At 43.3% G+C, this 26763-nt stretch overlaps 1 protein-coding gene across 1 annotated transcript in view; it reads left to right on the forward strand.

Moving 5' to 3' along the window:
* The first annotated feature begins 2847 nt into the window (after positions 1 to 2847).
* The window catches only part of LOC137368732 (glyoxylate reductase/hydroxypyruvate reductase-like), a 51687-nt gene continuing 27771 nt past the window's right edge, over positions 2848 to 26763 (forward strand). The window contains exons 1-2 of the mRNA XM_068028918.1: positions 2848 to 3048; positions 25403 to 25533. Of these exons, the coding sequence (XP_067885019.1) occupies positions 2888 to 3048; positions 25403 to 25533 (292 nt within the window). The 5' untranslated portion in view covers positions 2848 to 2887. The remainder of the gene's footprint in view (positions 3049 to 25402; positions 25534 to 26763) is intronic.

Consider the following 26763-nt stretch of genomic DNA (forward strand, 5'->3'; position numbering starts at 1 on the left):
CTCACACTTACCTGAAAAAGCAGCCCACTGCTTCTTCAGTGCTTGGAGGGCCTCATATTGGCCCTCCAGCTTCAAGAGCCTGCCCGCCGTCCTTAATTAGATGGCGAGCCTACCCTCTGCCCATTAGTTGACCAATTTGAAGAGAATCACAGCCAGGTGACTGTTCCCCACATAGTGCATGCTTCTGACCCCCCCATTTGACCATGACGGCAGGGTTTCAAAGTCCATGGGGGAAATCCTGCTCCTAATTGCATTTTTTATCACAATCTCATGTCTTATTGAATAGCTTTTAATTCAGTTAACTTTAATTAATTAACTTTAAATTTCAAATCAGCTACAAAATTGACTAAAGGTAGTTGCAGGTCTGCAGAAAATAAGGAACTTGTAAAAATGTTTTGTACTGCAATGAGAGACTACTTTCAAACAACTTTATAAATCGATTAAAACTTTACTGCAGTGAAAAGAACTTAGAAAAATACCGTCACATTCAACCCAACTGGATATGTGACTCAGTTGAAAGTAAATTGCAAAGTTTTTTGAACTTGGAGGCTGAGATAACTAGTTAGTTTATTCTCCACTGACAGCTTAAGAGAGTTACTCCATCAGTTTATCCAAAAAACATAAATTTGACTTGTATTCCCTAGAAATAAAGCACATCCAAAGTGCTTCACAGCCAATGAAGCACTTTTGAAATGTAGTCACGATTGTAATGTAGGGAACACAGCAGCCAATTTGCACGCAGTAAGATCCCAAAAGCAGCAATGAGGTAATGACCAGATAACTTTGTTTCAGTGTGTTGGCTGAGTGAATAAATATTGGTCAGGACAACAGGAAGAACTCCCCTGCTCTTCTTTGAATAGTACCATGGGATATTTTATGCTCACCTCAGAGGGAAGACAGATCCTTGGTTTGAGGTTACATCTAAAAGACAGCACCTCTGACAGTGTAGCACTCCTTAGTACTGCACTGAGCCAAGGCTGACACCTCATTACAATGAGCTCATAATGGTAAAGAAAATCAGTCAGGGTGTAAAACTGGCGGCCGATTCACTATGACTCCGTTTTCTGCTGCCAAGCAAGACTAATTTCACCCCTGTTCTGATGAAAGGACATAGACATAAAATGTTGGGCTGAATCTTGTGTTCGTCCAGATGGCGGGTTTTGTGGCGGGGAGGATGCCAGAGAATTGGAGCGGAACTACCCGCCATGGAACCCAACGCCAGGATTCCCGGTTCCAATCTTCCCGGGGGCGGGATAGGCCGGCGATGAACTTCCTGCCCAGAGGCCAACTGAGGCCCTTAAGTGGCCTATTAATGACCAATTAAGGGCCTGTTCCCACCACCGCTGGGATCTTACCAGCAGCTGATGGGGGGGGGGGATCCTCTGCCGCTCAGGCTTGTAAAACAAGGTGCCCTCCCTGTGGGCATGTGGGGCGTCCCTCCTTCGTTGGCAATTTTTGGCCCATGGAGGAGCTCTCGAACAACTGTACCCCCAGGATCTCCCTCCTTCTGGACTGAATGACCACCCCCCACCTCATGCTGCCTCGCCAGAGCATTCCGGACAGACTCCGGTGACTCCGCCTCACCTCCCTGTTTTTTTTTTTTCTTTTTTTTTTCTTTTTTTTTTCTTTTTTTTTTTTCTTTTTTTTTTGTGGCAGCTTAAATACTCAGAAATCTTTTTTAAACCAGTGTGTCACTGGTGATGTGATGATTCTGTCTCATGATATATAAATAGAGAAAACAACTCTGTATCTAACCTTGTTTTTTTTATTTTTGCAGTTTAGAAGGTTGTGAGGTAATTTTATTGAAATATATAAGATTCTGGGGGGTGGGGGGATTAACAGGGTAGATACCAGGAGGATGTTTCCCCTCATGCCTCACCTCCCTGTGTTCCAGGGTTCCAGCGCTGGGCCTGGGTCCGAGGCCTCTGCAGTACTGGCAGTGGCCACCGCTCCCAGTGCCGCTGCTGATACTGCTGTGCTGCCGGCACTCTGATTGGCCGGCAGCTTTTGGAGGTGAGATGCCAGTCCCTTTGAGGGGGATCCCGCCTCCTAAAGGTTTGACCCCAAAAGACCGGATCACTCTGGGGCTGATAAAATGCAGAGGTGGGGATTCCATCCCCCCCTCCCTCCTGCCCAAATGCAGCCTGTTTCTCTTGCCATACATGGCAGCACAGTGGCGCAGTAGTTAGCACCGCAGTAGTTAGCACCGCAGCCTCGCAGCTCCAGCGACCTGGGTTCAATTCTGGGTACTGCCTGTGCAGAGTTTGCAAGTTCTCCCTGTGACTGTGTGGGTTTTTGCCGGGTGCTCCGGTTTCTTCCCACAGCCAAAGACTTGCAGGTTGCTAGGTAAATTGGCCATTATAAATTGCCCGTAGTACAGGTAGGGGGAAGGTGGGGATGGGGTAGGAATATGGGATTAATGTAGGATTAGTATAATGGGTGGTTGATGGTCGGCACAGACTTGGTGGGCCGAAGGGCCTGTTTCAATGCTGTATCTCTAAAATAAAAAAAATATGCTGCCAGATCTGCTGTGTATTTCCATCACTTTCTGTTTTTATTTCTAATGTCACCTCTGATCTGTTTCACTTCACACTGTGTATAAACTAATGAATGAAAATCAAACACTTTCCACAGAGCACATAAAACTATATGTGGAAATTTGAGGTGGGGGCTCCAGGTGGTTCTATTTGACCCTGAAACACCAGCGCCCCCTGGTAAGACTTGTAATACAAAGCTGGCCCTTCTCCAGACAGTATTCAGGATGGCCCGAGCTAAGCATTGGTCAAATTGGGAGCCTCCCCTTGTTTGAATGAACTCTAAAGCTCTGGAAAGGGTAGGAGTGAGCATCTCAAAGTCCCTGTTTGCATTGGCGATTTGAGCTATTAGCATGTGGCTGAAGGGCTTTAGCCGTGGCATACTGACACAACTGAGCCGAGCTGTGAGTAGTGAAGCGAGGCAAACCATGCAGGGGAATCAGCAGCTGGCCCGGGTCTATGTGAGCCGGCGGATCCCGCAGGAAGCGCTGCGGCTGCTCCGGGACTCAGGCATGTGAGTAAGGATAAGGGAACCAGGGAAAAGCTGAGAGGGCCAGTGCCTTCAGTCGTGCTGCAGGGAAATATTTCGAAACCACTTACAATTCAGATTCTTTCTAAATTTCACTTGCCGAAATTAAGCCGTCAATCGCCAAGACTAAACATCTATTTAAGGCAATGAAACTTGAGGTAGTTTAAATTACAAGAAACCTACCACCTTGGTACTGGAGAGGTGTTGATCATCAGCCAGACTCAAAGCAAAAAGAGTTGGAGAGACCATGAGGGAGAGAATGACAAACTAATCCTGTTTACAGGGTATTTAATACTCAAATTGTTTGTGTATTTGCTCTCCCATGAAGAGAATTCAGAGGATTTTAGCTCCTTTGTCCTTGTCCTTGCTCTCTGCAATCTGTTGAGTCCTTGCTGGAATTCCAATGGTACATGTACTGGATATCCTGCAGCTAATTCAAGAAAAGGAAAGCTGCAAATGCTGGAAATTGACAGCAGGTCAGCTGGGATCTGAAAGGGAAAAATTGGTTATGATGTATGAGGTCACTAACATCTTCCAGCACTTCTTTCAAGCATGCAACCTTGAGAGGAGTGGTAGCAGAGCCATAGGTGCATTATAGCTGAGCCCAAAGATGTACACAGACAGACATATGGACATGCACAGACACTTACTTTCCTGGGGAGGGGTCTCTGAGGCTAATTAAAATCCATTAGGTACCTGAGCCATACAGACTGACCAGTATGATGAGTGTGCTGCAATTGGCCTCAGCATCACTGTGTTAGGGAGGTGAAAATCAGCCTGTGCTCCTGTCCCTGATCACTATCCAGTGATCCCTGCTGGAAGTGTGTGTGTGTGAACATTAGGTGAGGATAGGACTGGGCTTGGCTGTGATCTCCCTGACACCAAATAGCCTCCTGACAATAGCTGTCCAGATTCACACATGACTAATAGCCAGTTCGGCAAATACCAGAGAGCTGTCAGTACCGGAGGCCTGTATCCAGTGAGGAGGCGATGCCTTAAGCTAAGTGAGAGAGGATCACAAATCTTTTTATAAAATATGAAGAAAAGTCATAACTGGTAATGTCGTGCTGCTGTGTCAGCTCTTCAGTCATGATCTTACTCTAGTCTGTAAGAGCTAAATGAAGAAAGGCTATTTGGCTACTTTAAAGGGTCTATTCAATTCATTCGACCCAACTGGTTTACTCTCCTGATGGAAAATTCTGGATGAATATTCACTGATTCCCAAACATGATCAAGCAAAATACTGTCATATTAATTCCCACATTTTCAATTATTTAAATTTGGCTTCCTGCCTTCCATAGACAACATGACACCAGTGCAGAGGACCCTGCGTACCATGAAGTATTTGGTTATCTCTATCCATGTGTATCAATATCACCATCAATACCATTCCCAGCCAGATATTTATTCAACTTCTTTTTCAAATATCTCCACCTCAATTGCTTTATGGAGACAACCCCAAAATATAATTTTGTGCAACATATGAGTAATGTCAAAAGAGCAACCAAGCCAAAATTAGTTACCCCAATTCGAATGTTAAAACTCTGCATTGAAGGAAAATCATACAGTGCTCCTAAATATAGTGTTGAGTGCCAAATATTGAATACTACTTTCCACTGCTGTGCTTTGGAGATGGCTGCAGTACATCAGAAGTGTTGGTTCATGTGTTTGTGTCTTTTAATAATGCACTACGGGATGACCACTGTGCACCAAGGACAACTCTTCTGGTTAACCTCTAGATTTTGCCTGCATAATAACTTCAAATTGTTTCATTGTGTTTGAAGTGCTTTGGGATATTTTTGAGTGATATGAGAAGGTGCTATATAAAAGCAAGGTTAACTTTGAAGAAAAAAAATCAATCTCCAGTGTGAGTTAACTCTAGTTCTTTTTTTTAATTAAAAGTATATAAAGATTCAGGGTGGCCTCGATCTTAACTAGCTTTTATGCTTTGTTACTGGGCAAAATTACATGGAGCTGTTTTAAGGGTCAGGCATGAACCTGACTGTTCGTGGATAAGTACAGAGTTATGTATGGCACACAGTTCCACAATACTTCCCCAAATAATGGCCCCTCCAGTGGTGCCCGCCAGTAATGATGATTAAGATAATTTGGGCATTGTCGCTGGGGATTTACTCAAGACCTCCTTCCCTCCACTGCTGGAACTTTGGTGCAAATTCAATGAAAACCCAGTTTACGTGTACCAACGATTGAAAAGGGCCTGTGAAAATTCCCAGGGTGTGTTTGAACAGTCAGAAATTTGGTTCATTAGGAAACAAAGCCAAAAATGAAGTCCGAATTTTAGCAGCACTCATTCTCCTTAGCCTACAATGACACCTTCTTCATTATGGTATATACTGGTTTCAATGGATGCTAACAAATGCAGCTAAGCATTAGCACCATTTTGAGCTGCAGATTAGATAAGCACAGACACAATGCAGGGTATTTCCCTCAGGGTCTCTCCAGCTCCAGTGCCATAACTTGGCAAATTTGGAATCTCCACATGCAAAGGGTTTTCTGCTGAACTTCCACCAAAGTTAAGCTGGTGGAGTGGGAGAAACTCCAAAGGAATTCACCCTTCCCCCATAGAAATTCTTTCCTTCATCCACTAGATGACTAGGATCACACAGACCTGCCCTTTTTCTCCTCTCCCCAACCCCCCAAAACAGAGGTACACTGTCAGCTGAGAGGTAAAAACTTATGTTTAACTGCAATATCCATAATATCCATTGTTGTGTAAACTACTGCAGAATTCTTGCAAGGAATGATTAACTTTTTACATTAAAATATTGAAGGTATTTATGTGAATCAATCGTGTTTCACATTGACAAAGCATTAAGCCAATCATGGCGTTTAGACAATAATGTTATAATTAGCCATGCACTGTAAAAAAAAATGATGTGGTTATCTGTTCTTGCTTTAACATTATAAAGAGGCAGGAAACCCTGAGTGCAAAGTGGCTATATCTGGGGGTGCAGAGCCAGCCCAGCTCGGTTTGTAACTCAGCTTATTGAAGCTCACATTCTTCCTCTCTGAAAGTTTTAAGTAATGAGAAAACTGAAGTGAAAGGCCAAAGCTTGGGCTGAAAAGAATAGAAGAGGTGAGGTAAATCGGGAAGTGACGTTGACAAGTTTGGGTTTTAAAAGCCTGAAGATTGTGGGAGGAAAGAAAGACTAAGGGAGGTGAAGTGAGAAGTTGTGTTTCGAGAAAGAGTGAGTTGGTAGGAGACTGTGTGGGTAGTGGTTTCAGCAGAGAGAGGGTGTGGGGCAGCATGTTTGGAGATGTGTTTAAATGTTGCTCTCTTCTGGAAAAGTAAATGATTCCTACAAAATATTCAACAGCAGCAGATTAAAATCTGGCCATGATAAAGAGAATCAAGTTCCAGAAATCTTTTTAGATGAAGGTCATCTTAAAATCTTTCATGGCCTGCGAATGAATTCTAGTAGAAAAGGTGCCCTCTTTTGTTATCTCCAAACTCTTATCAACCCTTTGGTAACTTGCAGTATACATAGCCACCTGCTTCCCACCACTGCCAGCCCCAACCCTACATCAACCCACGCTGTAATTTCAAATCTGAACTCAGGCGCCACTTATCTGTTTCAATGGGACCAGTACAGAAATTTCCAGAAAACAAATGTGCACTCTTCACCACCAAAGACTGGAGTGGATCTGTCCCCACTCATGACAGAATATTAGATAGTCCTTTGAAAAGAAAATCACAGAATATAAGGTCCTTCATTCCCCTGCACCATTCCCTCAGTACTGCACTGAAGTTCCAGCCTAGATTATATGCTCAGGTCTCTGGAGGGGGGGTTTGAACCTATGGCCTCTGACTCAAAGATGAAAGTGCCACTACTGAGCCACAGCTGAGCCAGTGGGATTTGGATGATAGAAAGGAAATGGACGTTTCTGTCTGAACAAAGAACAAAGAACAGTACAGCACAGGAACAGGCCATTCGGCCCTCCAAGCCTGCACCGATCTTGATGCCTGCCTAAACTAAAACTTTCTGCATTTCCGGGGACCGTATCCCTCTATTCCCATCCTATTCATGTATTTGTCAAGACGTCTCTTAAACGTCGCTTTCGTATCTGCTTCCACCACCTCCCCCGGCAGCAAGTTCCAGGCACTCACCACCCTCTGTGTAAAGAACTTGCATCGCACATCCCCTCTAAACTTTGCCCCTCTCACCTTAAACCTATGTCCCCTAGTAACTGACTCTTCCACCCTGGGAAAAAGCTTCTGACTATCCACTCTGTCCATGCCGCTCATAACTTTGTAAACCTCTACCATGTCACCCCTCCACCTCCGTCGTTCCAGTGAAAACAATCCGAGTTTTTCCAACCTCTCCTCATAGCTAATGCCCTCCAGACCAGGCAACATCCTGGTAAACCTCTTCTGTACCCTCTCCAAAGCCTCCACGTCCTTCTGGTGGTGTGGCGACCAGAATTGCACGCAATATTCTAAGTGTAGCCTGACAGAAGTTCTGTACAGCTGCAGCATGACTTGCCAATTTTTATAATCTATGCCCCGACCTATGAAGGCAAGCATGCCGTATGCCTTCTTGACTACCTTATCCACCTGCGTTGCCACTTTCAGTGACCTGTGGACCTGTACGCCCAGATCTCTCTGCCTGTAAATACTCCTAAGGGTTCTGCCATTTACTGTATACTTCCCACCTGCATTAGATCTTCCAAAATGCATTACCTCACATTTGTCTGGATTAAACTCCATCTGCCATTTCTCCGCCCAAGTCTCCAACCGATCTATATCCTGCTGTATCCTCTGACAATCCTCATCACTATCCGCAACTCCATCAACCTTTGTGTTTTCCGCAAACTTACTAATCAGACCAGCTACACTTTCCTCCAAATCATTTATATATACTACAAAGATCAAAGGTCCCAGCACTGATCCCTGCGGAACACCACTAGTCACATCCCTCCATTCAGAAAAGCACCCTTCCACTGCTACCCTTTGTCTTCTATGACACAGCCAGTTCTGTATCCATCTTGCCAGCTCACGTGTGACTTCACCTTTTGTACCAGTCTGCCATGAGGGACCTTGTCAAAGGCTTTACTGAAGTCCATATAGATAACATCCACTGCCCTTCCTTCATCAATCATCTTTGTCACTTCCTCAAAAAACTCAATCAAATTAGTGAGACATGACCTCCCCTTCACAAAACCATGCTGCCTCTCGCTAATAAGTCCATTTGTTTCCAAATGGGAGTAAATCCTGTCCCGAAGAATCCTCTCTAATAATTTCCCAGCACTGATGTAAGGCTCACCGGCCTATAATTTCCTGGATTATCCTTGCTACCCTTCTTAAACAAAGGAACAACATTGGCTATTCTCCAGTCCTCTGGGACCTCACCTGTAGCCAATGAGGATGCAAATATTTCTGTCAAGGCCCCAGCAATTTCTTCCCTTGCCTCCCTGAGTATTCTGGGGTAGATCCCATCAGGCCCTGGGGACTTATCTACCTTAATGCTTTGCAAGACACCCAACACCTCCTCCTTTTTGATAATGAGATGACTGAGACTATCTGCACTCCCTTCCCTAGGCTCATCATCCACCAAGTCCTTCTCTTTGGTGAATACTGATGCAAAGTACTCATTTAGTACCTCGCCCATTTCCTCTGGCTCCACACATAGATTCCCTTCTCTGTCCTTGAGCGGGCCAACCCTTTCCCTGGTTACCCTCTTGCTCTTTATATATGTATAAAAAGCCTTGGGATTATCCTTAATCCTGTTTGCCAATGACTTTTCATGACCCCTTTTCGTCCTCCTAACTCCTTGCTTAAGTTCCTTTCTACTGTCTTTATATTCCTCAAGGGATTCGTCTGTTCCTAGCCTACCAGCCCTTATGAATGCTTCCTTTTTCTTTTTGACTAGGCTCACAATATCCCGCGTTATCCAAGGTTCCCGAAACTTGCCAAACTTATCCTTCTTCCTCACAGGAACATGCTGGTCCTGGATTCTAATCAACTGACCTTTGAAAGACTCCCACATGTCAGATGTTGATTTACCCTCAAACAGCCGCCCCCAATCTAAATTCTTCAGTTCCTGCCTAATATTGTTATAATTAGCCTTCCCCCAATTTAGCACCTTCACCCGAGGACTACTCTTATCCTTATCCACAAGTACCTTAAAACTTATGGAATTATGGTCACTGTTCCCGAAATGCTCCCCTACTGAAACTTCGTCCACCTGGCCGGGCTCATTCCCCAATACCAGGTCCACTACGGCCCCATCCCTAGTTGGACTATCTACATATTGTTTCAAGAAGCCCTCCTGGATGCTCCTTACAAATTCTGCCCCATCTAAGCCCCTAGCACTAAATGAGTCCCAGTCAATATAGGGGAAGTTAAAATCACCCACCACTACAACCCTGTTACTTTTACATCTTTCCAAAATCTGTCTACATATCTGCTCCTCTACCTCCCGCTGGCTGTTGGGAGGCCTGTAGTAAACCCCCAACATCGTGACTGCACCCTTCCTATTCCTGAGCTCCACCCATATTGCCTCGCTGCACGACCCCTCCGAGGTGTCCTCCTGCAGTACAGCTGTGATATTTTCCTGAACAAGTAATTCAACTCCCCCACCCCTTTTACATCCCCCTCTATCCCGCCTGAAGCTTCTAAATCTTGGAACATTCAGCTGCCAATCCTGTCTTTCCCTCAACCAAGTCTCTGTAATAGCAACGTCTTGTGACGGACTGTGTGAGGGTGTGGACAGGAGAACAGGCAGGTGTAGGGGGACTTTATTTGGTCAGTCAACCTTTACTTATTGTAAGTTCAGGGCTCTCAGTTGTGCTGTCTGTGCCCTTGTTGCCGGCTGTCCTCTCCATGCCTATAGTCTGCTTTATTATACTAGTTGTGGTTGCATGGGCCTCTTAAATCAGTCCTCTCCATCTGTCTGTGGATGCCTCACCTAAGGTCATCAGCCAGGAACGGTCACTAATTAACTACCCTGAGACATGGATTTGAGTTATTAGAGCTGGAATGGTGGATTGCTGAATGACGGATGAGTTATGGCAGCTCCCCGGGTATCTGGCACTTTGTGATCAGATGATCAGCATTGCACATTAGCTGCACATTCCTGGGGATGAAAGGCCTTTCTGCTCATAAAGTAGAGAGGGTTTTCATATGGCTTTGAGCAGCATTTGAGTTCCACTGATTGCTCCCTGTGACTCCCTGACTGGAGAGCGCTCTCTCTCTCTCTTTCTCTGTCTCTTTGGTTCTCTGGTTCCATTGGGAAGGAAATGAATTGTGTAGCTCTCCTAAAGAGAGCATCAGTGGCTTTCTTGCTACAGCGGTGAGCTGCTGACTGGCTGATGAAGCATAGACTGCTGGATGTTGCCTGGTTTACATTGAGGCAGTGGAGAATTTGAGTAGTGCAGCCAATGCTGTACTCCTTGTGGAAGAGGGCTACGGGTTTTCAGCCAGCATAGAATCATAACAGCACGAAAGGAGTTAACTTATTTCCTCAATAGCCTGCAGCGTGAAACACAGCCTTCTGAGACACTGACATTCAGGAACGTCTAAATAAGACCTTTTAGGTTACAGTGTACACACAGAGAGAAAAGCCTCCAATCTGGCCTCTTACTTGTCCTCAACCTCTTCATAGTATATAAGTAAAGCTCATCGGCAGCTGTCCCTCGATTCAAGGATGATGTTTACTCAGGGTTGCGAGTTTCTGCTATGGGTTTGCAGGTGACTGAACAGGCTGATTCTTGACCCACAGACCTTTGGGCACATGGGGCAGGACGTCCCACGAAGTAGTGGGATCTGGAGTGCAGGATTTGCTTCCTTTTCTTTCCTTCTCTGCTGCCGCTCTGCCTCAACATTAAGGCGTTTGGACTCAAAGTATGATGCAGCTTCATGGACAAGTCGTCGCCACTTTGAACGATTGGTAGCAAACTCCTCCCAGTCCTCAATGTCAATGCTGCTGTGCTTCAAAGAGAGCTTCAGAGTGTCTTTTAAGTGTTTTTTTGTCCTCCCATGGAACGCTGGCCATTTGCAAGTTGAGAAAACAGGACCTGGCGGGGGAGGCAGTGCAGTTTTTGGCCATCAAAGTTGATTTTGCTGGAGTTTCACCTGAAGACTTCTGAAGCTGGCTTCAAGAAGGACACTAGTGTTTGTTCAGTCCTCCCATTGAATCTGGAGGATGTGGTGGAGGCATTGCTGATGGAATTTCTCTAGCACTCTTATGTGTCGCTGATACACGGTCCAGGTCTCACTGCAGTACAGGAGTGTGGTGACAACAACTTCTCTGTACACTTGGACGTTTGTTGACTTGCAGAGGTCTTTGTTGTCAAACGCTTGCTGCTGTAGTTTGTAGAAGGCTGAGTTGGCGCAACTGATCTGGCGTTGGATCTCCAATGGTGACCTTTTGAGAGAGGTGGCTGCCAAGGTATGGGAAATATTCAACATATTCCAGAGTCTTGCCTTCAACATATATGGGAGGTGGAATATTTGGCTGACCAGGTGTGGGTTGACAAATGAGTTTTGTTTTGACAGCATTCAAGGACAGGCCCAGTCTCTTGTATGAAGATTTGAAGAGATCAAGAGTGGCTTGCTAATCTGTTGCAGAATGGACAACGACACTTCAAACTGCAGATCATGTATGTTTTATGGTGGTCAGTTTAGTTTTGGCACGGAGGCGACTGAGTTTGAAGAGTTTTCCATCTAGACAGTATTTAATACTCACACCAGAGGGCAGTTGATCTTTGATGGGTGAATGGCCACCATCAGATGGATTGTGAATACTATGGGGGCTATCACACAGCCTTGCTTGACCCCAGTCCGGATTTTAAAGGCATCTGTTTCAGATCTCCCACTCAAGACAGTTGCAGTCATATCAACATTGCAATTGCAGGATAACGTTTCTTGGACATCCAAATCTTTACAGCACAATCCACAGAACCTTGTGATTTACTGAGTCAAATGCTTTGGTCAGGTCAATGAATGCAATGAAGAGTTCCTGATGTTGTTCTCGACATTTTCTTGAATTTGTCTGGCAACAAAGACCATGTCAGAGGTTCCTCTGCAAGGTCTAACGCCATACTGTGTGTCTCTGTGATGATTTTCTCAGCCACAGGAAGTAGGTGATTCAGGAGAATGTGTATCAGGATTTTCCCTACCATGGACAAGAGAGAAGTACCTAGATAGTTTTCACAGTGTGATTTATCTCCCTTCTTGAAGATAGTTATAATTGTTGCATAGGGAAACCCATGCCTAGAGTGCTGAGCAGCACTTTGAGAAAAGCTAAGTAAAAGTAACAGCAAAAGACTGAATCATACCCCGAACTAATTTAAAGGACTCTATGTAAGCGGGGCAACACCAATCTTCAGAATGAACACACAAAATGGCTTCTTCCTAGCTGCCTCAGGGCTACCTACTGCAGCTTCTATCACCATATTTAGTAGCATTAATCATTTGAGAGGAAATGAAAGGAAATGGATCGGAGGGTTCTGGCCACACTGTCCTAATTCATGGATTATAATCCTAAAGCGCAGCAGGAATTGAGTGGGAAGGTGGTTCAAATGGCCGTCGAGCACTTACCACTGCATTCCCAAGCTGTTTGTGTCCACCACCATTTTAACCTCTTCAATTCCTGTTGTGGGGAAGTCGCCCTCCAGAGTCTGATGGTGTCGTTTGGACCCTGATTCAATATTAATTACCGAGTATGCAGAGATGCCCATTGCTGGAGGTGCTAGTGAATGCCGGTGGGAGGCAGGATCGGCTGCAGAAGAGCCCTTGGTCGGTATTTACCATTTTTAAAAGTGTCCTTGTGGTCCAGGAGGAACAGGAGATCTTCTCTTATCCCAAACTTCCCTCCTCCCCTGATAACGATTGCCTGTGTAGAACGTCTCCTCAAGTTCCCGGCAGCGATCCCATGACATGTGCCATTCTGCTCCCATCCATTGGCCACATTGTCATTCCCGCTGGATTCAGGCAGGAGGATGGTAATGAGGTCAGCATGCTAAAATAGCTCAGGCCTTGCGCTGGTGCTGTCATGGTCTCTTCCTGTAGGCTCGGGGTTTCCCATGCTGCCTTCCTGCTCAGACTTAAAATTGGGGCTAGTACTTCAGTGTGCAGTACTTGAGCATTATCAGTCTAGTGTCAGTCTCTGCACTGTACCTGAACATACTGATTTTGTCCCCTGTCAGACTCTGCAATGTATCTGAATTGTGCTGAACCAGTCCTTTTAAATGCTTGTTGCCAAGACTGGTTACAAAAGAGCTTTATTCCGAGCAATGACATCCCTCGCCTTGATGGACATAAATACAATTTATAAAATATATAAAATAGACAAATGTATCTCCATATATTAAACTTCTACAGAAAAAACATAAAAGCCAATGTAAATTTATCATTTATGTTTAATATATGTACTTAATACCCAGCTATTCCCATTCATTCAACTCTATCCATTAAATAGGTCCTGGAATACCACTTACTAATAGATCAGACATCGAGCTTTTATGAAATGTCAACTAAAGGTTGCAGGCTTTGAACAAATTATTTATTTTATTGGATGGAAGGATGATTCCCAAATGTATTATCTAATACAAGATACAAGGTCACTCTTTGAATATGTCTTGTTTTGACTTTGTTTGCTGGATAAACCAATGCTTTCGCCCCAAAAGCTGTTTTGTTTTGCACCAGGGGTTTAGCAGCAGTGGTGTGGTATTGATGACTAACTCCAACATGTCTGTCTTTTGCTGCAGTTTTGTTCCTACAAAAAGAGATGTTTATTTGTAAAATACAAAGAGACATGGGCAATGTGCCACACTGGACTAGCCGTGCACCCAGTTTGCAACAGCAGGCTGACTGACACAAACAAATAACTAGATCAAAATTCTGGCTCACAGTTCACTGTCCCACTGAGGGAGTGCTGCATTATCAGAGGTGCTGCCTTTCATGTGAGATGTTAAGCAAGGCACCATCTCCCAGTTCAGATGAATGTAAATACATCCTGATGTCCTGATCAACATTCCTTCGTTAACCAAAGCAAAGTACCTTGTCATTTATCTCATTACTGTTTGAGGGACCTTCTCATATTTGCTGAGAAAGCAGTCGTGGGTATACTTCAGAAGTAATTTTTAAAAAATTAATTCTTGGAATATGGGCATCACTGGAAAGGCTGGCATTTATTACTCATCCCTAGTTGCCCTTGAGAAGGTGGTGGTGAGCTGCCTTTTTGAACTGCTGCAATCTATGTGGTGATGGGAAGGAAGATCCAGGATTTTGACCAGTGACACTGAAGGAACGATGATGGATGTCCAAGTCACGGTAGTGTATCATTTGAAGGAGAACACGAAGATGTTGATGTTCCCATTTTCCTGCTGTCCTTAGTCCTTCTAGGTGGTAGAGGTTGCAGATTTGGAGGGTGCTGCCAAAAATAGTCTTGGTGAGCTGCTGTTGTGCATCCTGTAGATACTACACAGTGCAGCCATGGTGTGTTGATGTAATTCATCAGTCATAAAGTGTTTTGGGATATCCTCACCATATGAAATTCAATATATAAATGCAATTTCTTTCTTCACTAAAAGCTACATTTCCACTAGGGGTAAATGCTGTCTATCCCTGTGTGTAGCAGTTGCAGTCTGATTGTCTTCTCCATAAAGGGACTCATGGACACTCACTGTTTGAGGCCCATTTAATCAGTGATGAAGCCAGAGTGGGAAGTTACGCCCCTCCTGCAATCAATTGGAGGTCACCCAAAACCAACTGCAAATAATTTACTCCCTTAACTTTTAAATTCCCAAAACATTGCGGATTTGAGCCTGCCGCAAATGGCAAAGTGACATTAGATGAGACAGATTAGATGGGACAGATCAGCCATGATCTTATTGAATGGCAGGGCAGGCTTGAGGGGCTGAATGGCCTACTCCTGCTCCTATTTCTTATGTCATCATGGGCACACCGTGCTAAGTCAGGCACATCTGGACGTCGACCCCTCCCCCAATCGTTCGAACTTCGCATTGCTCCTACTTTTAGTACAGCGTTTAGAGGAACCTTGGGAGCAGGGTAGCAGTATCTCAGACAATAATAAATAAAAACAGAAAGTGCTGGAAATGCTCAGCAGATCACCCATTCTGATGAAAGATCACAGACCTTAACCATTAACTCTGCTTCTCTCTCCACAGATGTTGCCTGACCTGCTGAGTATTTACAGCACTTTCTGTTTTTATTTCAGATTACCAGCATCTGCAGTATTTTGCTCTTATTTTAGTATCGCAGACAATCTCTTTTGCTTGTTGATTCAAGGTCTATGTTTCAGCCACTGCATCGCTCCTTATTTACACAAGATGAGAAAGGGTTCTCAGAATGGGAAGCTTGTACATTATGCATGCAGAATCCTATTTTGCAATTTTTTACAAACGGACTTGCATTCATATAGTGCCATGGCAGATCTCTCAAACTATTCCAAAATTCTTCAAATACCATGAGTTATCTGGAAGCGTAGAGATTACTGTTATGTGGGCAAACACATCAGCTATTTGTACACTGCAATACCTCTCAAACAGCAATGGTGCTCCTTTAACCTGTGTATTCTAGTTCCACTGATAGAGGTGAAATTCCTTCTTGTTCATTTAAAGGAAGAGATTTCCTCCATAATTAAGAACCTTTAGAAATTTTGCGTTACAAAGCCAAGCATTCCTGTAATTTCATTAGTGAGTTGGCACATTATGAAGAAAACATGCATTCTCCCATTTTTCATAAGGAGTATTCCATTTTCATTATTCACCACAGTTAATCAATGACAGTTCTGTTAACGAGTTGTTTCAGTTCAAAGTGCTTTAGATGAACTTTGATCTTTTTCCAAAAGTGCTATTTGCTGCCAATTTGAAACATAGTAATAGATTTAATTTTCTGTCTTTCGGATTAAAAGTTAAACCTCAGGTAGACATAAACCAGTGTAATCCCATTCGTAAGCCACCAGCCACATGTGGTTAATTAGGAATCCAGATGTGGCTAATTGAATTTCGAATTAGTGGATAAAAAATGAGTAGTAGGCACTGTTGTTGGGCATGTGGTCTCAATGCTGATTCACATGGAGCATGCATGTGAACTTTAGCCTTTTTTCATCTGTTAGCAAAATGGTGAGACAAAAAGCACTGTGCAAGAGCTTTTGATCATTGCTTTACTTCCTTAGTTACTGGATGATGGTAGGTGTTTTTTAAGTAAACATACATGTACACAATCACAAAAATATACTACACAAGGTTTTAAATAAAATAGTGCATGTGGCTAAGATGGTATCATCATAGTCTCACCTGTGGCTAGTCTGTGATTTCTACTGGACAGGGCTGACAGAAGAGATCCCACGGGACTGTTTGAAGAGCAAAGGACTTTCCCTGATGTCCTGGCCAATGTTTATCCCTCAACCAACATCATTAAACCGGATTGTTTGGTCATTATCTCATTGCTGTTTATGGGATCTGTCTGTGTGTAATTTGGCTACCATGTTTTTCTACATTATAATAGTGACTACACTTCAAAAATGTACTTCATTGGCTGTGAAGCATTTTTTGACATCCTGAGGATGTGAAAGGAACTATATAAATGCAACTTTGTCTTTTTGTCAAACTGGAAATTTAAATGTTTAATAACGCTTGAAAAAAAATGAAACACAGCCCTCTTGTGTCAGCCTGATGTTGTGCTATGATTTATGTAATGCAGCCTTCTCTGAAAAGCTTAAAAATCCTTCAAGATTTTTGTGGTTGAGGTGATTTTTCTCTCCCTATGAAAGAGCTGGAAGATGGGAATCTTGCACATCCCTTATTAGCCACTTCAAGAGAAGCATTGATGAGGTGGAAATACCTTATTTTTAATGCATTTGTTCAATTACAATTGACTCCATACATTGTTAAATTGTATACAGCATATACAATGCATTGTGAGTGTGTTAGTTCTACTTACATGTCCCTGGGTGGTTTACTACACATGCCCTCAGTTCCATTGTCTGGCCTGCCACTGGTGTCTTTAGGGTTTTCTGTAGTTGGTCAGTTTGATCTTTGCCCTCTAGATCAGTGCCTGCACTGTGTTAGGGCTGCGATTGATGCCTTGACGTCAAGTAAGGCCTTTGGACCTCAACTGAAATTGGTAAGGTCCTGGCAGGCGAGCTGTGCTTGGAGGGTGGGGAGGGTAGTGGTGTGGTGAGGGGCTTGATTGGAGCCTGCATCTTACAGGGATTACGATGATGAGGCCCAAGGAAGACTTTGATTTGGTTCACGGGCCTCTCCAGTGCTGCACACCACAAGAATCGTGGGTGCAATGAAAGGTTTAGATTTCTTTTATGTCCTAATGCTGTTCAAATGCATTTTAAATACACAGCTCTGTCATCCCCTACTGGGAATAGGGCAGTTCAACAAGGTCCACTTAGGCTACCCTGACCCTGCAGTATAAAGCAGCTTTGGAGACTCGCACGCCACCAACATTCACCCTTGCTGCCAGGAAAAGTGACAAAATCTCAAGGCCAATAATGACCAGGATGATGATCTTATTTCCCCCCTCCCGATGGATGCAAGGTGCCAGAGGTTCAACAGAATTTCCCAGCACAGTTTGCAAACCGTCTCAGCACTGCTGCATCTCCGATAGAGGCTTGCACTGTGACCAGAGGGCAGAACCAGGAGAGCTGTGTTCCTGACCACTGGATGGAAAGACCCAAGTTCCATAAATCTTACTGGGGGAGGGAATAACTTTCAACCATTAATCTTCGGGCTGGTCCTGGGACTCCCATGGACCCTCTGGTCCTGGCACCTGCTTTTTTTTCCCTCTTCGTGTAAGTCAGAGGAATGTGAGGCAGGACCTCTGGAACAGCTGCCTCCTGCCTGGACTGCAGTGTTACAGTCGGCCTACATCTACCCTAGGCTCAACCCCAGAAAGTACTGGAAATAGCAAGGCATCAACGACCAGTCGGGAGAAATCCCAAAGAAATTCCTGACTAGGATTTCATGCAGCGGCATGTGGGATTGTGTGCTGTGCTGCCACCATCCAGCAGAGGGAGCCACACTTCACTACAGCAGTAAATTGATCATGAATAACTAAAACAGCTAATTTTTACACTTACGATACTGGAAATACACTACAGGACCGTCTACATCTAGAAAGAGAAAGAGAGGCTAACTTTCCATGTGGAAAATGTTCATCAGAACTGGAAGATAAGCTTAAACTCTTCAACAATAGAATATATGGCTCAAGGGGCTCAAATAGAACAAAACAGAAGGGAAGTGGTTGAAAGAACAATAGGTGAAAGTTACAATTGCTGACTTGTCCCACAGAGAGAGGAGTAAAAAAGCAACTTTTTGTTTTCGGAAAGAGGTGAACAGCAGTAGATAGTACCAAGATTGTCTCAGTGGAGGAACGAATAGACATTAAAGGAACAAAATTTGGAATCAAATGTTGGTAGGTAAAATATCAGGGATAGGCACCAACTTGTTGCACCACAGACATTTGACGAAATTATTGACTCAGCCACGAACATAGGGGCGATTAATCTGTATATAAAGTATATATCCAATCTAATGCCATTGAAACTGAGTCCAATTTAAAACACATTTCTCCCTATAAATAAAGTAGCTAAGCATACATATATCAATGGAGAGCAGAATGACTGTATTAGCTAACTAGCAAGCAAAATAGTATGCAATGCCAATGTGAATTATTTTTGCAATTACTTTTGCTGCTAGGTTATTTTAAAACACAAGGTTAAAGGCTTGAAGCAGGGGTGCCCAACATTTTTGCATGGGGTGGGGGGGGGGGGGCGGGGGTGTGGTGCCACTTGACAGTTTTTGTCTTACATGGGGCTGGTGAGACAATTTCAGAAAGATGGAGGCATTAAAAATGTATCTTATTATTAATCAGAACAACAACAAAGGTGCATTTTTTTGAAGAAGCTTTAAATGAGAAGACTAATTTATTGACATACTTTCTGATCACTATGTTGGACACTGATTTAGTGAGACACCAGCCATTTTTTTGCTTGCATACGTAGTCAATGTTTGCCTGCACACTTGCTGTAGCAATGCGGAGTACTCCAGATAGATGTCCATTGTCAGGAGTGATCTTAATTCTCTCTCTCTCTCTCTCTCTCTCTCTCCCTTCCTCCCTCCAACCCTCCAATTGGACAAGTTCATGGTTTTCCGGCAGTCTTTTAAAACAGGTCGGAACCCACTGGAAAACCCTGAACTTGTCCAAATTGGAAGCAGCTGTTCCCACTCTGAGCATGTCAGCTGTGAAACTGAAACTGATGGCTGCAGGTTTTTTTTAAATGGACTGGTTGAAAGTAGAAGTCAATGGGAATCTTCTCATGCCTGAAATTAGCAGTAACGGACATCAAGATTTTTACCACAGACAGTGGTGTCCATGTTCGGACACTTTGCCGACCCCTGTAAAATAGTAACTGAGCAATGACAGTTCTTCAAAGCGGAGGTAGTTTGAGTACAGACAAGACACATTATCCCGAGAGACAAAGGAAAGGCATCCAAAGCTTGAGTTCTCTGGGTGACTAAAGATATACAAATAAAAATTAAGCAGAAAAAAAGGCTTATTATAAATGCCAAGTTCATCATTCACTAGAGAATCAAACTGAATACAGAAAGTCCAGAGGATAAATGAAAAAGAAAGTAAGAGGGGTAAAGAGAGTATATGAGAATAAATTAGTGACTAACATAAAAGGGAACTCAAAATCCTTTTATAAACATAAATAGTAAATGGAAGGATGGGCCCAATTAGGGAACAAAAAGGAGATCTTATGGAGGCAGAGAGCATGACTGAGGTACTAAATGAGTACTTTGCATCTGTCTTCACTAAAGAAGAGAATGCTGCCAATGTCACAGCAAAGGAGAAGGTAGCAGAGAAATTGGATAGGATAAAGATAGATAAAGAGGCAGTACTTAAAAAGGTTGGCAGCACTCAAAGTAGAAAAATCACCTGGTCCAGATGGAATGCATCCTAAGTTGCTGAAGGAAGTAAGGGTGCAAATAGTGAGGCTCTGGCCACAATCTACTGATCCTCCTTGGATATGGGAGTGGTGCCAGAGGACTGAAGTATTGAAAATATTATAGCTGTGTTCAAATAAAAAGTGTATGGGATAAACTCGAGAATTACAGGCCAGTCAGCCAAATGACGGTGGTGGGAAAACTTTCAGAGACAGTAATCTGAAACAATATTTATTGTCACTTGGAAAAATATGGGTTAATGAATGAATGAGAATCAGCACAGATTTGTTAAAGGCAAATTATGTTTGACTGACTATTACTTCAAAGAACTTGATCAAGTTCGAGAGGGTACTGCAGCTGTTGTGTATATATGGAGTTTCAAAAATGTTTCATAAAGTACCACATAATAGTCTTGTTAGCAAAATTGAAGCCCATGGGCTTAAAGGAGCAATGGCTGCATGGATACAAAATTGGTTAAGGAACAGAAATTGGTGGGTAGTGGTGAACATAAGAAATAGGAGCAGGAGTTGGCTATATGGCCCCTCGAGCCTGCTTTGCCATTCAATAAGATCATGGCTGATCTTCGACCTTAACTCCACTTTCTCGCCAGATCCCCACATCCCTTGATTCCCTTGGAGTTCAATAATCTATCCGCCTCAGGCTTGAATGTACTTAATGACTGAGCGTCTACAGCCCTCTGAATTTTCTACCCCAAAGATTCACTACCTTTTGAGTGAAGAAATTTTTGCTCATCTTTGAATGGCTGACCCATTATCCTGAGACTCCCTAGTTCTAGATTCTCCAGACAGTGGGAACAGCTTCTCAGTATCTACCCTGTCAAACCCACTCAGAATCTTATATGTTTCAATAAGGATCACCTTTCATTCTTCTAAACTCCAGAGAGTGTAGCACGAGTTTACTCAATCTCTCCTTATAGGATAATGCTCTCATCTCTGGAATCAATCTAATAAATCTTAATTGCACCCCCTCTAAGGCAAGTATATCTTTCCTTAGGTATGGAGACCACATTTATCCACAGTACTCCAGATGTGTTCTCACCAAAGCCCAGTACAATTACAGCAAGACTTCCTCACTGTTAAGAACTACGAACATCCGAATTAGGAGCAGGAGTAGGCCACTCTGCCCTTCGAGCCTGCTCCGCCATTCAATAAGTTCATGGCTGAACTGATTATTTCACATTTCCACCTGCCCCTGATAACCTTCACCCCCTTGCTTATGAAGAATCTATCTATCTCTGCCTTAAAAATATTCAAAGACTCTGTGTCCACCGTCTTTTGAGGAAGAGAATTCCAAACACGACCCACTGAGAGAAAAAATTTCTCCTCCTCTCTGTTTTAAATGGGCGACCCCTTATTTTTAAACAGTGACCCCTAGTTCTAGATTCTCCCACAAGGGCAAACATCCTTTCCACATCCACCCTGTCAAGACCCTTCAGGATCTTATATGTTTCAATCAAGTCGCCTTTTACTCTTCTAAATTCCAGCAGATACAAGCCTAGCCAATCTTTCCTCATAAGACAGCCGCCCATTCCAGGTATTAGTCTAGTAAACCTTCTCTGAACTGCTTCCAACGCATTTACATCCTTCCTTAAATAAGGAGACCAATACTATACACAGTACTCCAGATGTGGTCTCACCAATGCCCTGTATAACTGAAGCATACCCTCCCTAATTTTGTATTCCATTCCCCTTGTGATAAAAGATAACATTCTATTAGCTTTCCTAATTACATGCTGTACCTGCATACTAACCTTTTGCGATTCATGCACTAGTACATCCAGATCCCTCTGCATCTCAGAGCTCTGCAATCTCTCACCATTTTGATAATATGCTTCTTTATTATTCTTCCTGCCAAAGTGGACAATTTCCCACTTTCCCACATTATACTCCATTTGCCAGGTCTTTGCCCACTCACTTAACCTATCTATATCCCTTTGTAGCTCCCTTATGTCCTCTTCACAAGTTACTTTCCTACCAATCTTTGTGTCATCAGCAAATTTAGCAACCATACCTTCAGCTGCTTCATCTAAGTCATTTATATAAATTGTAAAAAGTTGAGGCCCCAGCATTGATCCCTGTGACACATCACTCGTTACATTTTGCCAACCAGAAAATGACCCATTTATGCCCACTGTCTGTTTCCTGTTAGCTAGCCAGGCTTCTATCCATACCAATAAGTTACCCCCTACACCATGAGTTTTTATTTTCTGCAAGAACCTTTGATGTGGCACCTTATCAAATGCCTTCTGGAAATCTAAGTACAATACATCCACCGGTTGTATTCCAACCCTTTGCAGTAAAGGCCAACATACAATTGCTTTCTTTATTGCTTGCTGTACCTGCATGTTAACTTTGTGTGTTTTGTATACATTGGCTCCCAAATCCCACTGAACACCAACATTAAATTGTTTCTCACCATTTAAAAAATATTCTGTTTTTCTATTCTTGCCAAAGTGAATAACCTCACTTCGTTTGCACATTATACTACAGCAGTTGTTCTTTCAGACTGGAGGGAAATGTACAGTGATGTTCCCCAGTGGTTGGTATTTGGACCACTGCCCTTTTTGATCTACGTTAATGACCTGGACTTAAGTACAAAGGGCCTGATTTCAAAGTTTGCAGATGGCATGAAACTCAGAAACTAGTAAGCAGTCAAGAGGATAGGAACAAATTTCAGTTGTCATGTGTCTGCCCATATCACCAGTCTTTCTATGCCCTCCTGAAATCTAACACTGTGAAGTGGAGGTGTATTTTTATAGGAAGAATAAGGAGAGGCAATATAAACCAAATGGTACAATTTTAAAGGAGGTACAGGAACAGAGAGACCTGGAGGTATATGTACACAAATCTTTGAAGGAGTAAGGACAATTTTGGAAGGCTGATAAGACTTACAGGATCCTTGGCTTTATAAATCAAGGCATAAGAGTAAAAAAAGGAAGAAGTTATGCTAAAGCTTTCCTGTCCAGCCATTCAATATGATCATGGCTGATCATCCACTTCATGCCTTTTTCACACATTATCCTCATATCCCCTTATTTCATTGGTATTTAGAAATCTGTCAATGTCTGCTTTAAACATACTCAATGACTGAGCTTCCACAGCCCTCTGGGGTATAGAATTCCAAAGATTCACAATCCTCTGAGTAAAGAAATTTCTCCTCATCTTTGTCCTAAATGGCTTCCCCCTTATTTTGAAATTGTGTCCCCTGATTCTAGATTCCCCAACCAGGGAAAACATCTTAGCTGCACTTACCCTGTCTATCCCTTTAAGTATTTTGTAGGTTTCAATGAGATCACCTCTCATTCTTCAAAACTATAGAGAATACAGGCCCAGTTTCCCCAATCTCTCTTCATAGGACAGTCCTGCCATCCCAGGAACAAGACTGGTGAACCTTCGTTGCACTGTCTCTATGGCAACAATATCCTTCTTAAGGTAAGGGGACCAAAACTGCACACAGTACTCCGGGTGTGATCTAACCAAGGTTCTATACAATTGAAGCAAGACTTCACTACTACTGTACTCAAATCCTCTTGCTATAAAGGCTGACATACCATTAGCCTTCCTAATTGCTTGCTGCAACCTGCATGTTAGCTTTCAGTGACTTATTGACAAGGAAATCCAGGTACATATACCTTTTGCACATATACACTTCCTAATCTCTTACCATTTAAGAAATACTCTGCACATCTGTTCCTCCTACCAAAGTGAATAACCTCACATTTTTTCACATTATATTCCATCTGCCACATTCTTGCCCACTTACTAAGTCTTTCCAAATCCCCTTGAAGCTGCTTTGCATCTTCCTCACAACACACATTCCCACCAGGGGTTAGACCCCAACTGGAGTACAGCAGCCAATTCTGGGCACTGCACTTTAGGAAGGATGTCAAGGCCTTAGAGGAGATTTACTAGAATAGTACCAGGGATGAGAGACTTCAGTTATGTGAAAGGACTGGAGAAGCTGGAGTTCTCCTTGGAGTAGAGCAAGTGAAGAGGAGATTTGGGAGACGTACCTAAAATCATGAATGGTTTTGACAGTTTCTCCTTTACTCTATCTCCAGTAGCAGAAGGGTTGGTAACTAGAGGACATAGATTTAAGGTAATTGGCAAAACAACCAGAGGTGACATGAGAGAAGGAAAATATGCACAGCGAGTTGTTATGATCTGGAATGCACTGCCTGAAAGGCCCACCGTGTCTGTGCCGACCATCAACCACCCATTTAGACTAATCCTACACTAATTCCATATTCCTATCACATCCACACCTGTCCCTATATTTCCCTACTACCTACCTATACTAGGGGCAATTTATAATGGCCAATTTACCTATCAACCTGCAAGTCTTTGGCATGTGGGAGGAAACTGGAGCACCCGGAGGAAACCCATGCAGACACAGGGAGAACTTGTAAACTCCACACAGGCAGTACCCAGAATTGAACCCGGGTCGCTGGAGCTGCGGTGCTAGCCACTGCACCACTGTGGAAGCAGATTTCAATAATAACTTTCAAAAGGAAATTGGATAAGTACTTGAAGAGGAAGATTTGCAGGGATATGGGGAAAGGGCAGGAGAGTAGAATGAATTGGATAATTCTTTCAAAGAGCCACCACGGGAACAATGGGCTGAATGGCCTACTTTGATGCTGTATTGTTCTATGATTCTATGAAAAGGGTGTGGAACCAGCTATAAAGAGGGCAGTAAAAATGCAGGAGGCAGGGCACGCACACAGCAATAATGAAGTAGGAAAAATAAAAAGAAGGAGAATTGTAAGTGCAGAAAATCTGAGATAAAAACTGGAAATGTTGGAAACTCATCACAATTCTGTCAACACCTGTCAGGCACAACGCTCAAGCACTCACCCTTTCTGAAGTCATCCTCCGATAGTGTTAGCTTTTCATTAACAAAGCATCTTTCTCAACCTCAGGTATTCCCAAAGCACTTCACAGCCAATGGAGTATTTTTGAAATGTAGTCACTTGTAATATAGGAAACAATTTGTACATAGCAATGTTCCACAAGCAACAATGAGATAATGACTAGATAATTTGTTTTTAGGTGTTGGTTGAGGGATAAATATTGGCCAGAACTCTGAGAATTCAAATGGTGCCATGGGATCTTTTACATCCACCTGAGAGGGCAGAAAGGGCCTCGATTTAACATCTCATCCAAAAGATGCCACCTCCAACAATGCAGCACTCCCTCAATACCACATTAAAGTGTCAGCATATATTATGTGCTCAAGAACCTGGAGTGGACTTGAGCCCACAATCTTCAAAGGCAGATCTTCACAATCTGTTCAGAGGCAAAAGTGCTACCCCTGAATCACTGTTGACACCTAATGAGTCCATTTTGTTTTTTTCCCTTTGTTTCAGCTGTGATATTACACAATGGGATTCTGATGACCCTGTCCCTCGTTCAGATTTGCTGAAAGGAGTTGCTGGAGCAGATGGATTGTACTGTTTATTGACTGAGAAAATAGATGAAGAACTTTTAGAGGCAGCAGGTACAATTATACAGCCTTTTTACTGAGGTGCTTTGTGATTGTAAAATTTCAAAATCTGAGGTGTGTAATGATGTCTTTTATTTGCAACAAGCACATAAGAATGTAAGAACATAACAAATAGGAATAGACCTTATGGCCCATTGAGCCTGCTCCGCCATTCAGTACCATCATGGCTGATCTTCAGCTTCAAATCCACTTTCCCACCGACTCCCCCTGTCCCTTGATTCCCTGAGAGACTAAAAATCTGTTCATCTCAACCTCAAATATATTCAACGCTGAAGCATCCACAACTCTCTGGGGTAGAGAATTCCAAAGATTCACAATCCTTTGAGTGAAGAAATTTCTCTTCATCTCAGTCCTAAATGATTTGCCAATTATCCTGAGACTGTGCCCCCGTGTTCTAGATTACCTGACCAGCGGAAACAACCTCTCAGTGTCTACGCTGTCAAGCCCCTTCAGAATCTTGTATGTTTCAATGAGATCACCTCTCTTTCTTCTAAACTCCAGAGAATATAGAGCCAATTTACACAGCCTCTCATCATAGGACAACTCTCTCATCTCAGGGATCAATCTACTGAACTTTTGCTGTATCACTTCCAATGCAAGTATATCCTTCCTTGTATATCGAGACCAAAACTGCGTACAGTACTCCAGGTGTGGTCTCAACAAGGCCCTAGAACAATTAGAGTCATAGAGTTTTACAGCACAGAAACAGGCCCTTCAGCCCAACATGCCTGCACCGACCATCAAGCACCCGTCCTAACTGATCCCATTTTCCCGCACTTGGCCCATAGCCTTGTATGTTATGGTGTTTCAAGTGCTCATCTAAATATTTCTTGAATGTTGTGACTGTTCCTGCCTCTACCACCTCTTCAGACAGTGTGTTCCAGATTCCAACCAACCTCTGGGTGAAAAAATTCCTCCTCAACTCCCCTCTAAACCTCCTGCCCCTTACCTTCAATCTACGCCCCCTAGTTATTGACCTCTCCACTAAGGGAAAAAGTTTCTTCCTATTTATCCTATCAATGCCCCTCATAATTTTGTATACCTCAATCAGGTCCCCCCTCAGCCTTCTCCGCTCCAAGGAAGCAACCGCAGTCTATCTAGCCTGTCTTCATAGCTGAAATGCTCCAGCCCAGGCAACATCCTGGTGAATCTCCTCTGCACCCTCTCCATTGCAATCACCTCCTTCCTATAGTGTGGTGACCAGAACTGTACACTGTACTCCAA

Source organism: Heterodontus francisci, chromosome 4 (assembly GCF_036365525.1).
Source record: "Heterodontus francisci isolate sHetFra1 chromosome 4, sHetFra1.hap1, whole genome shotgun sequence".
In the NCBI taxonomy this organism is placed as follows: domain Eukaryota; kingdom Metazoa; phylum Chordata; class Chondrichthyes; order Heterodontiformes; family Heterodontidae; genus Heterodontus; species Heterodontus francisci.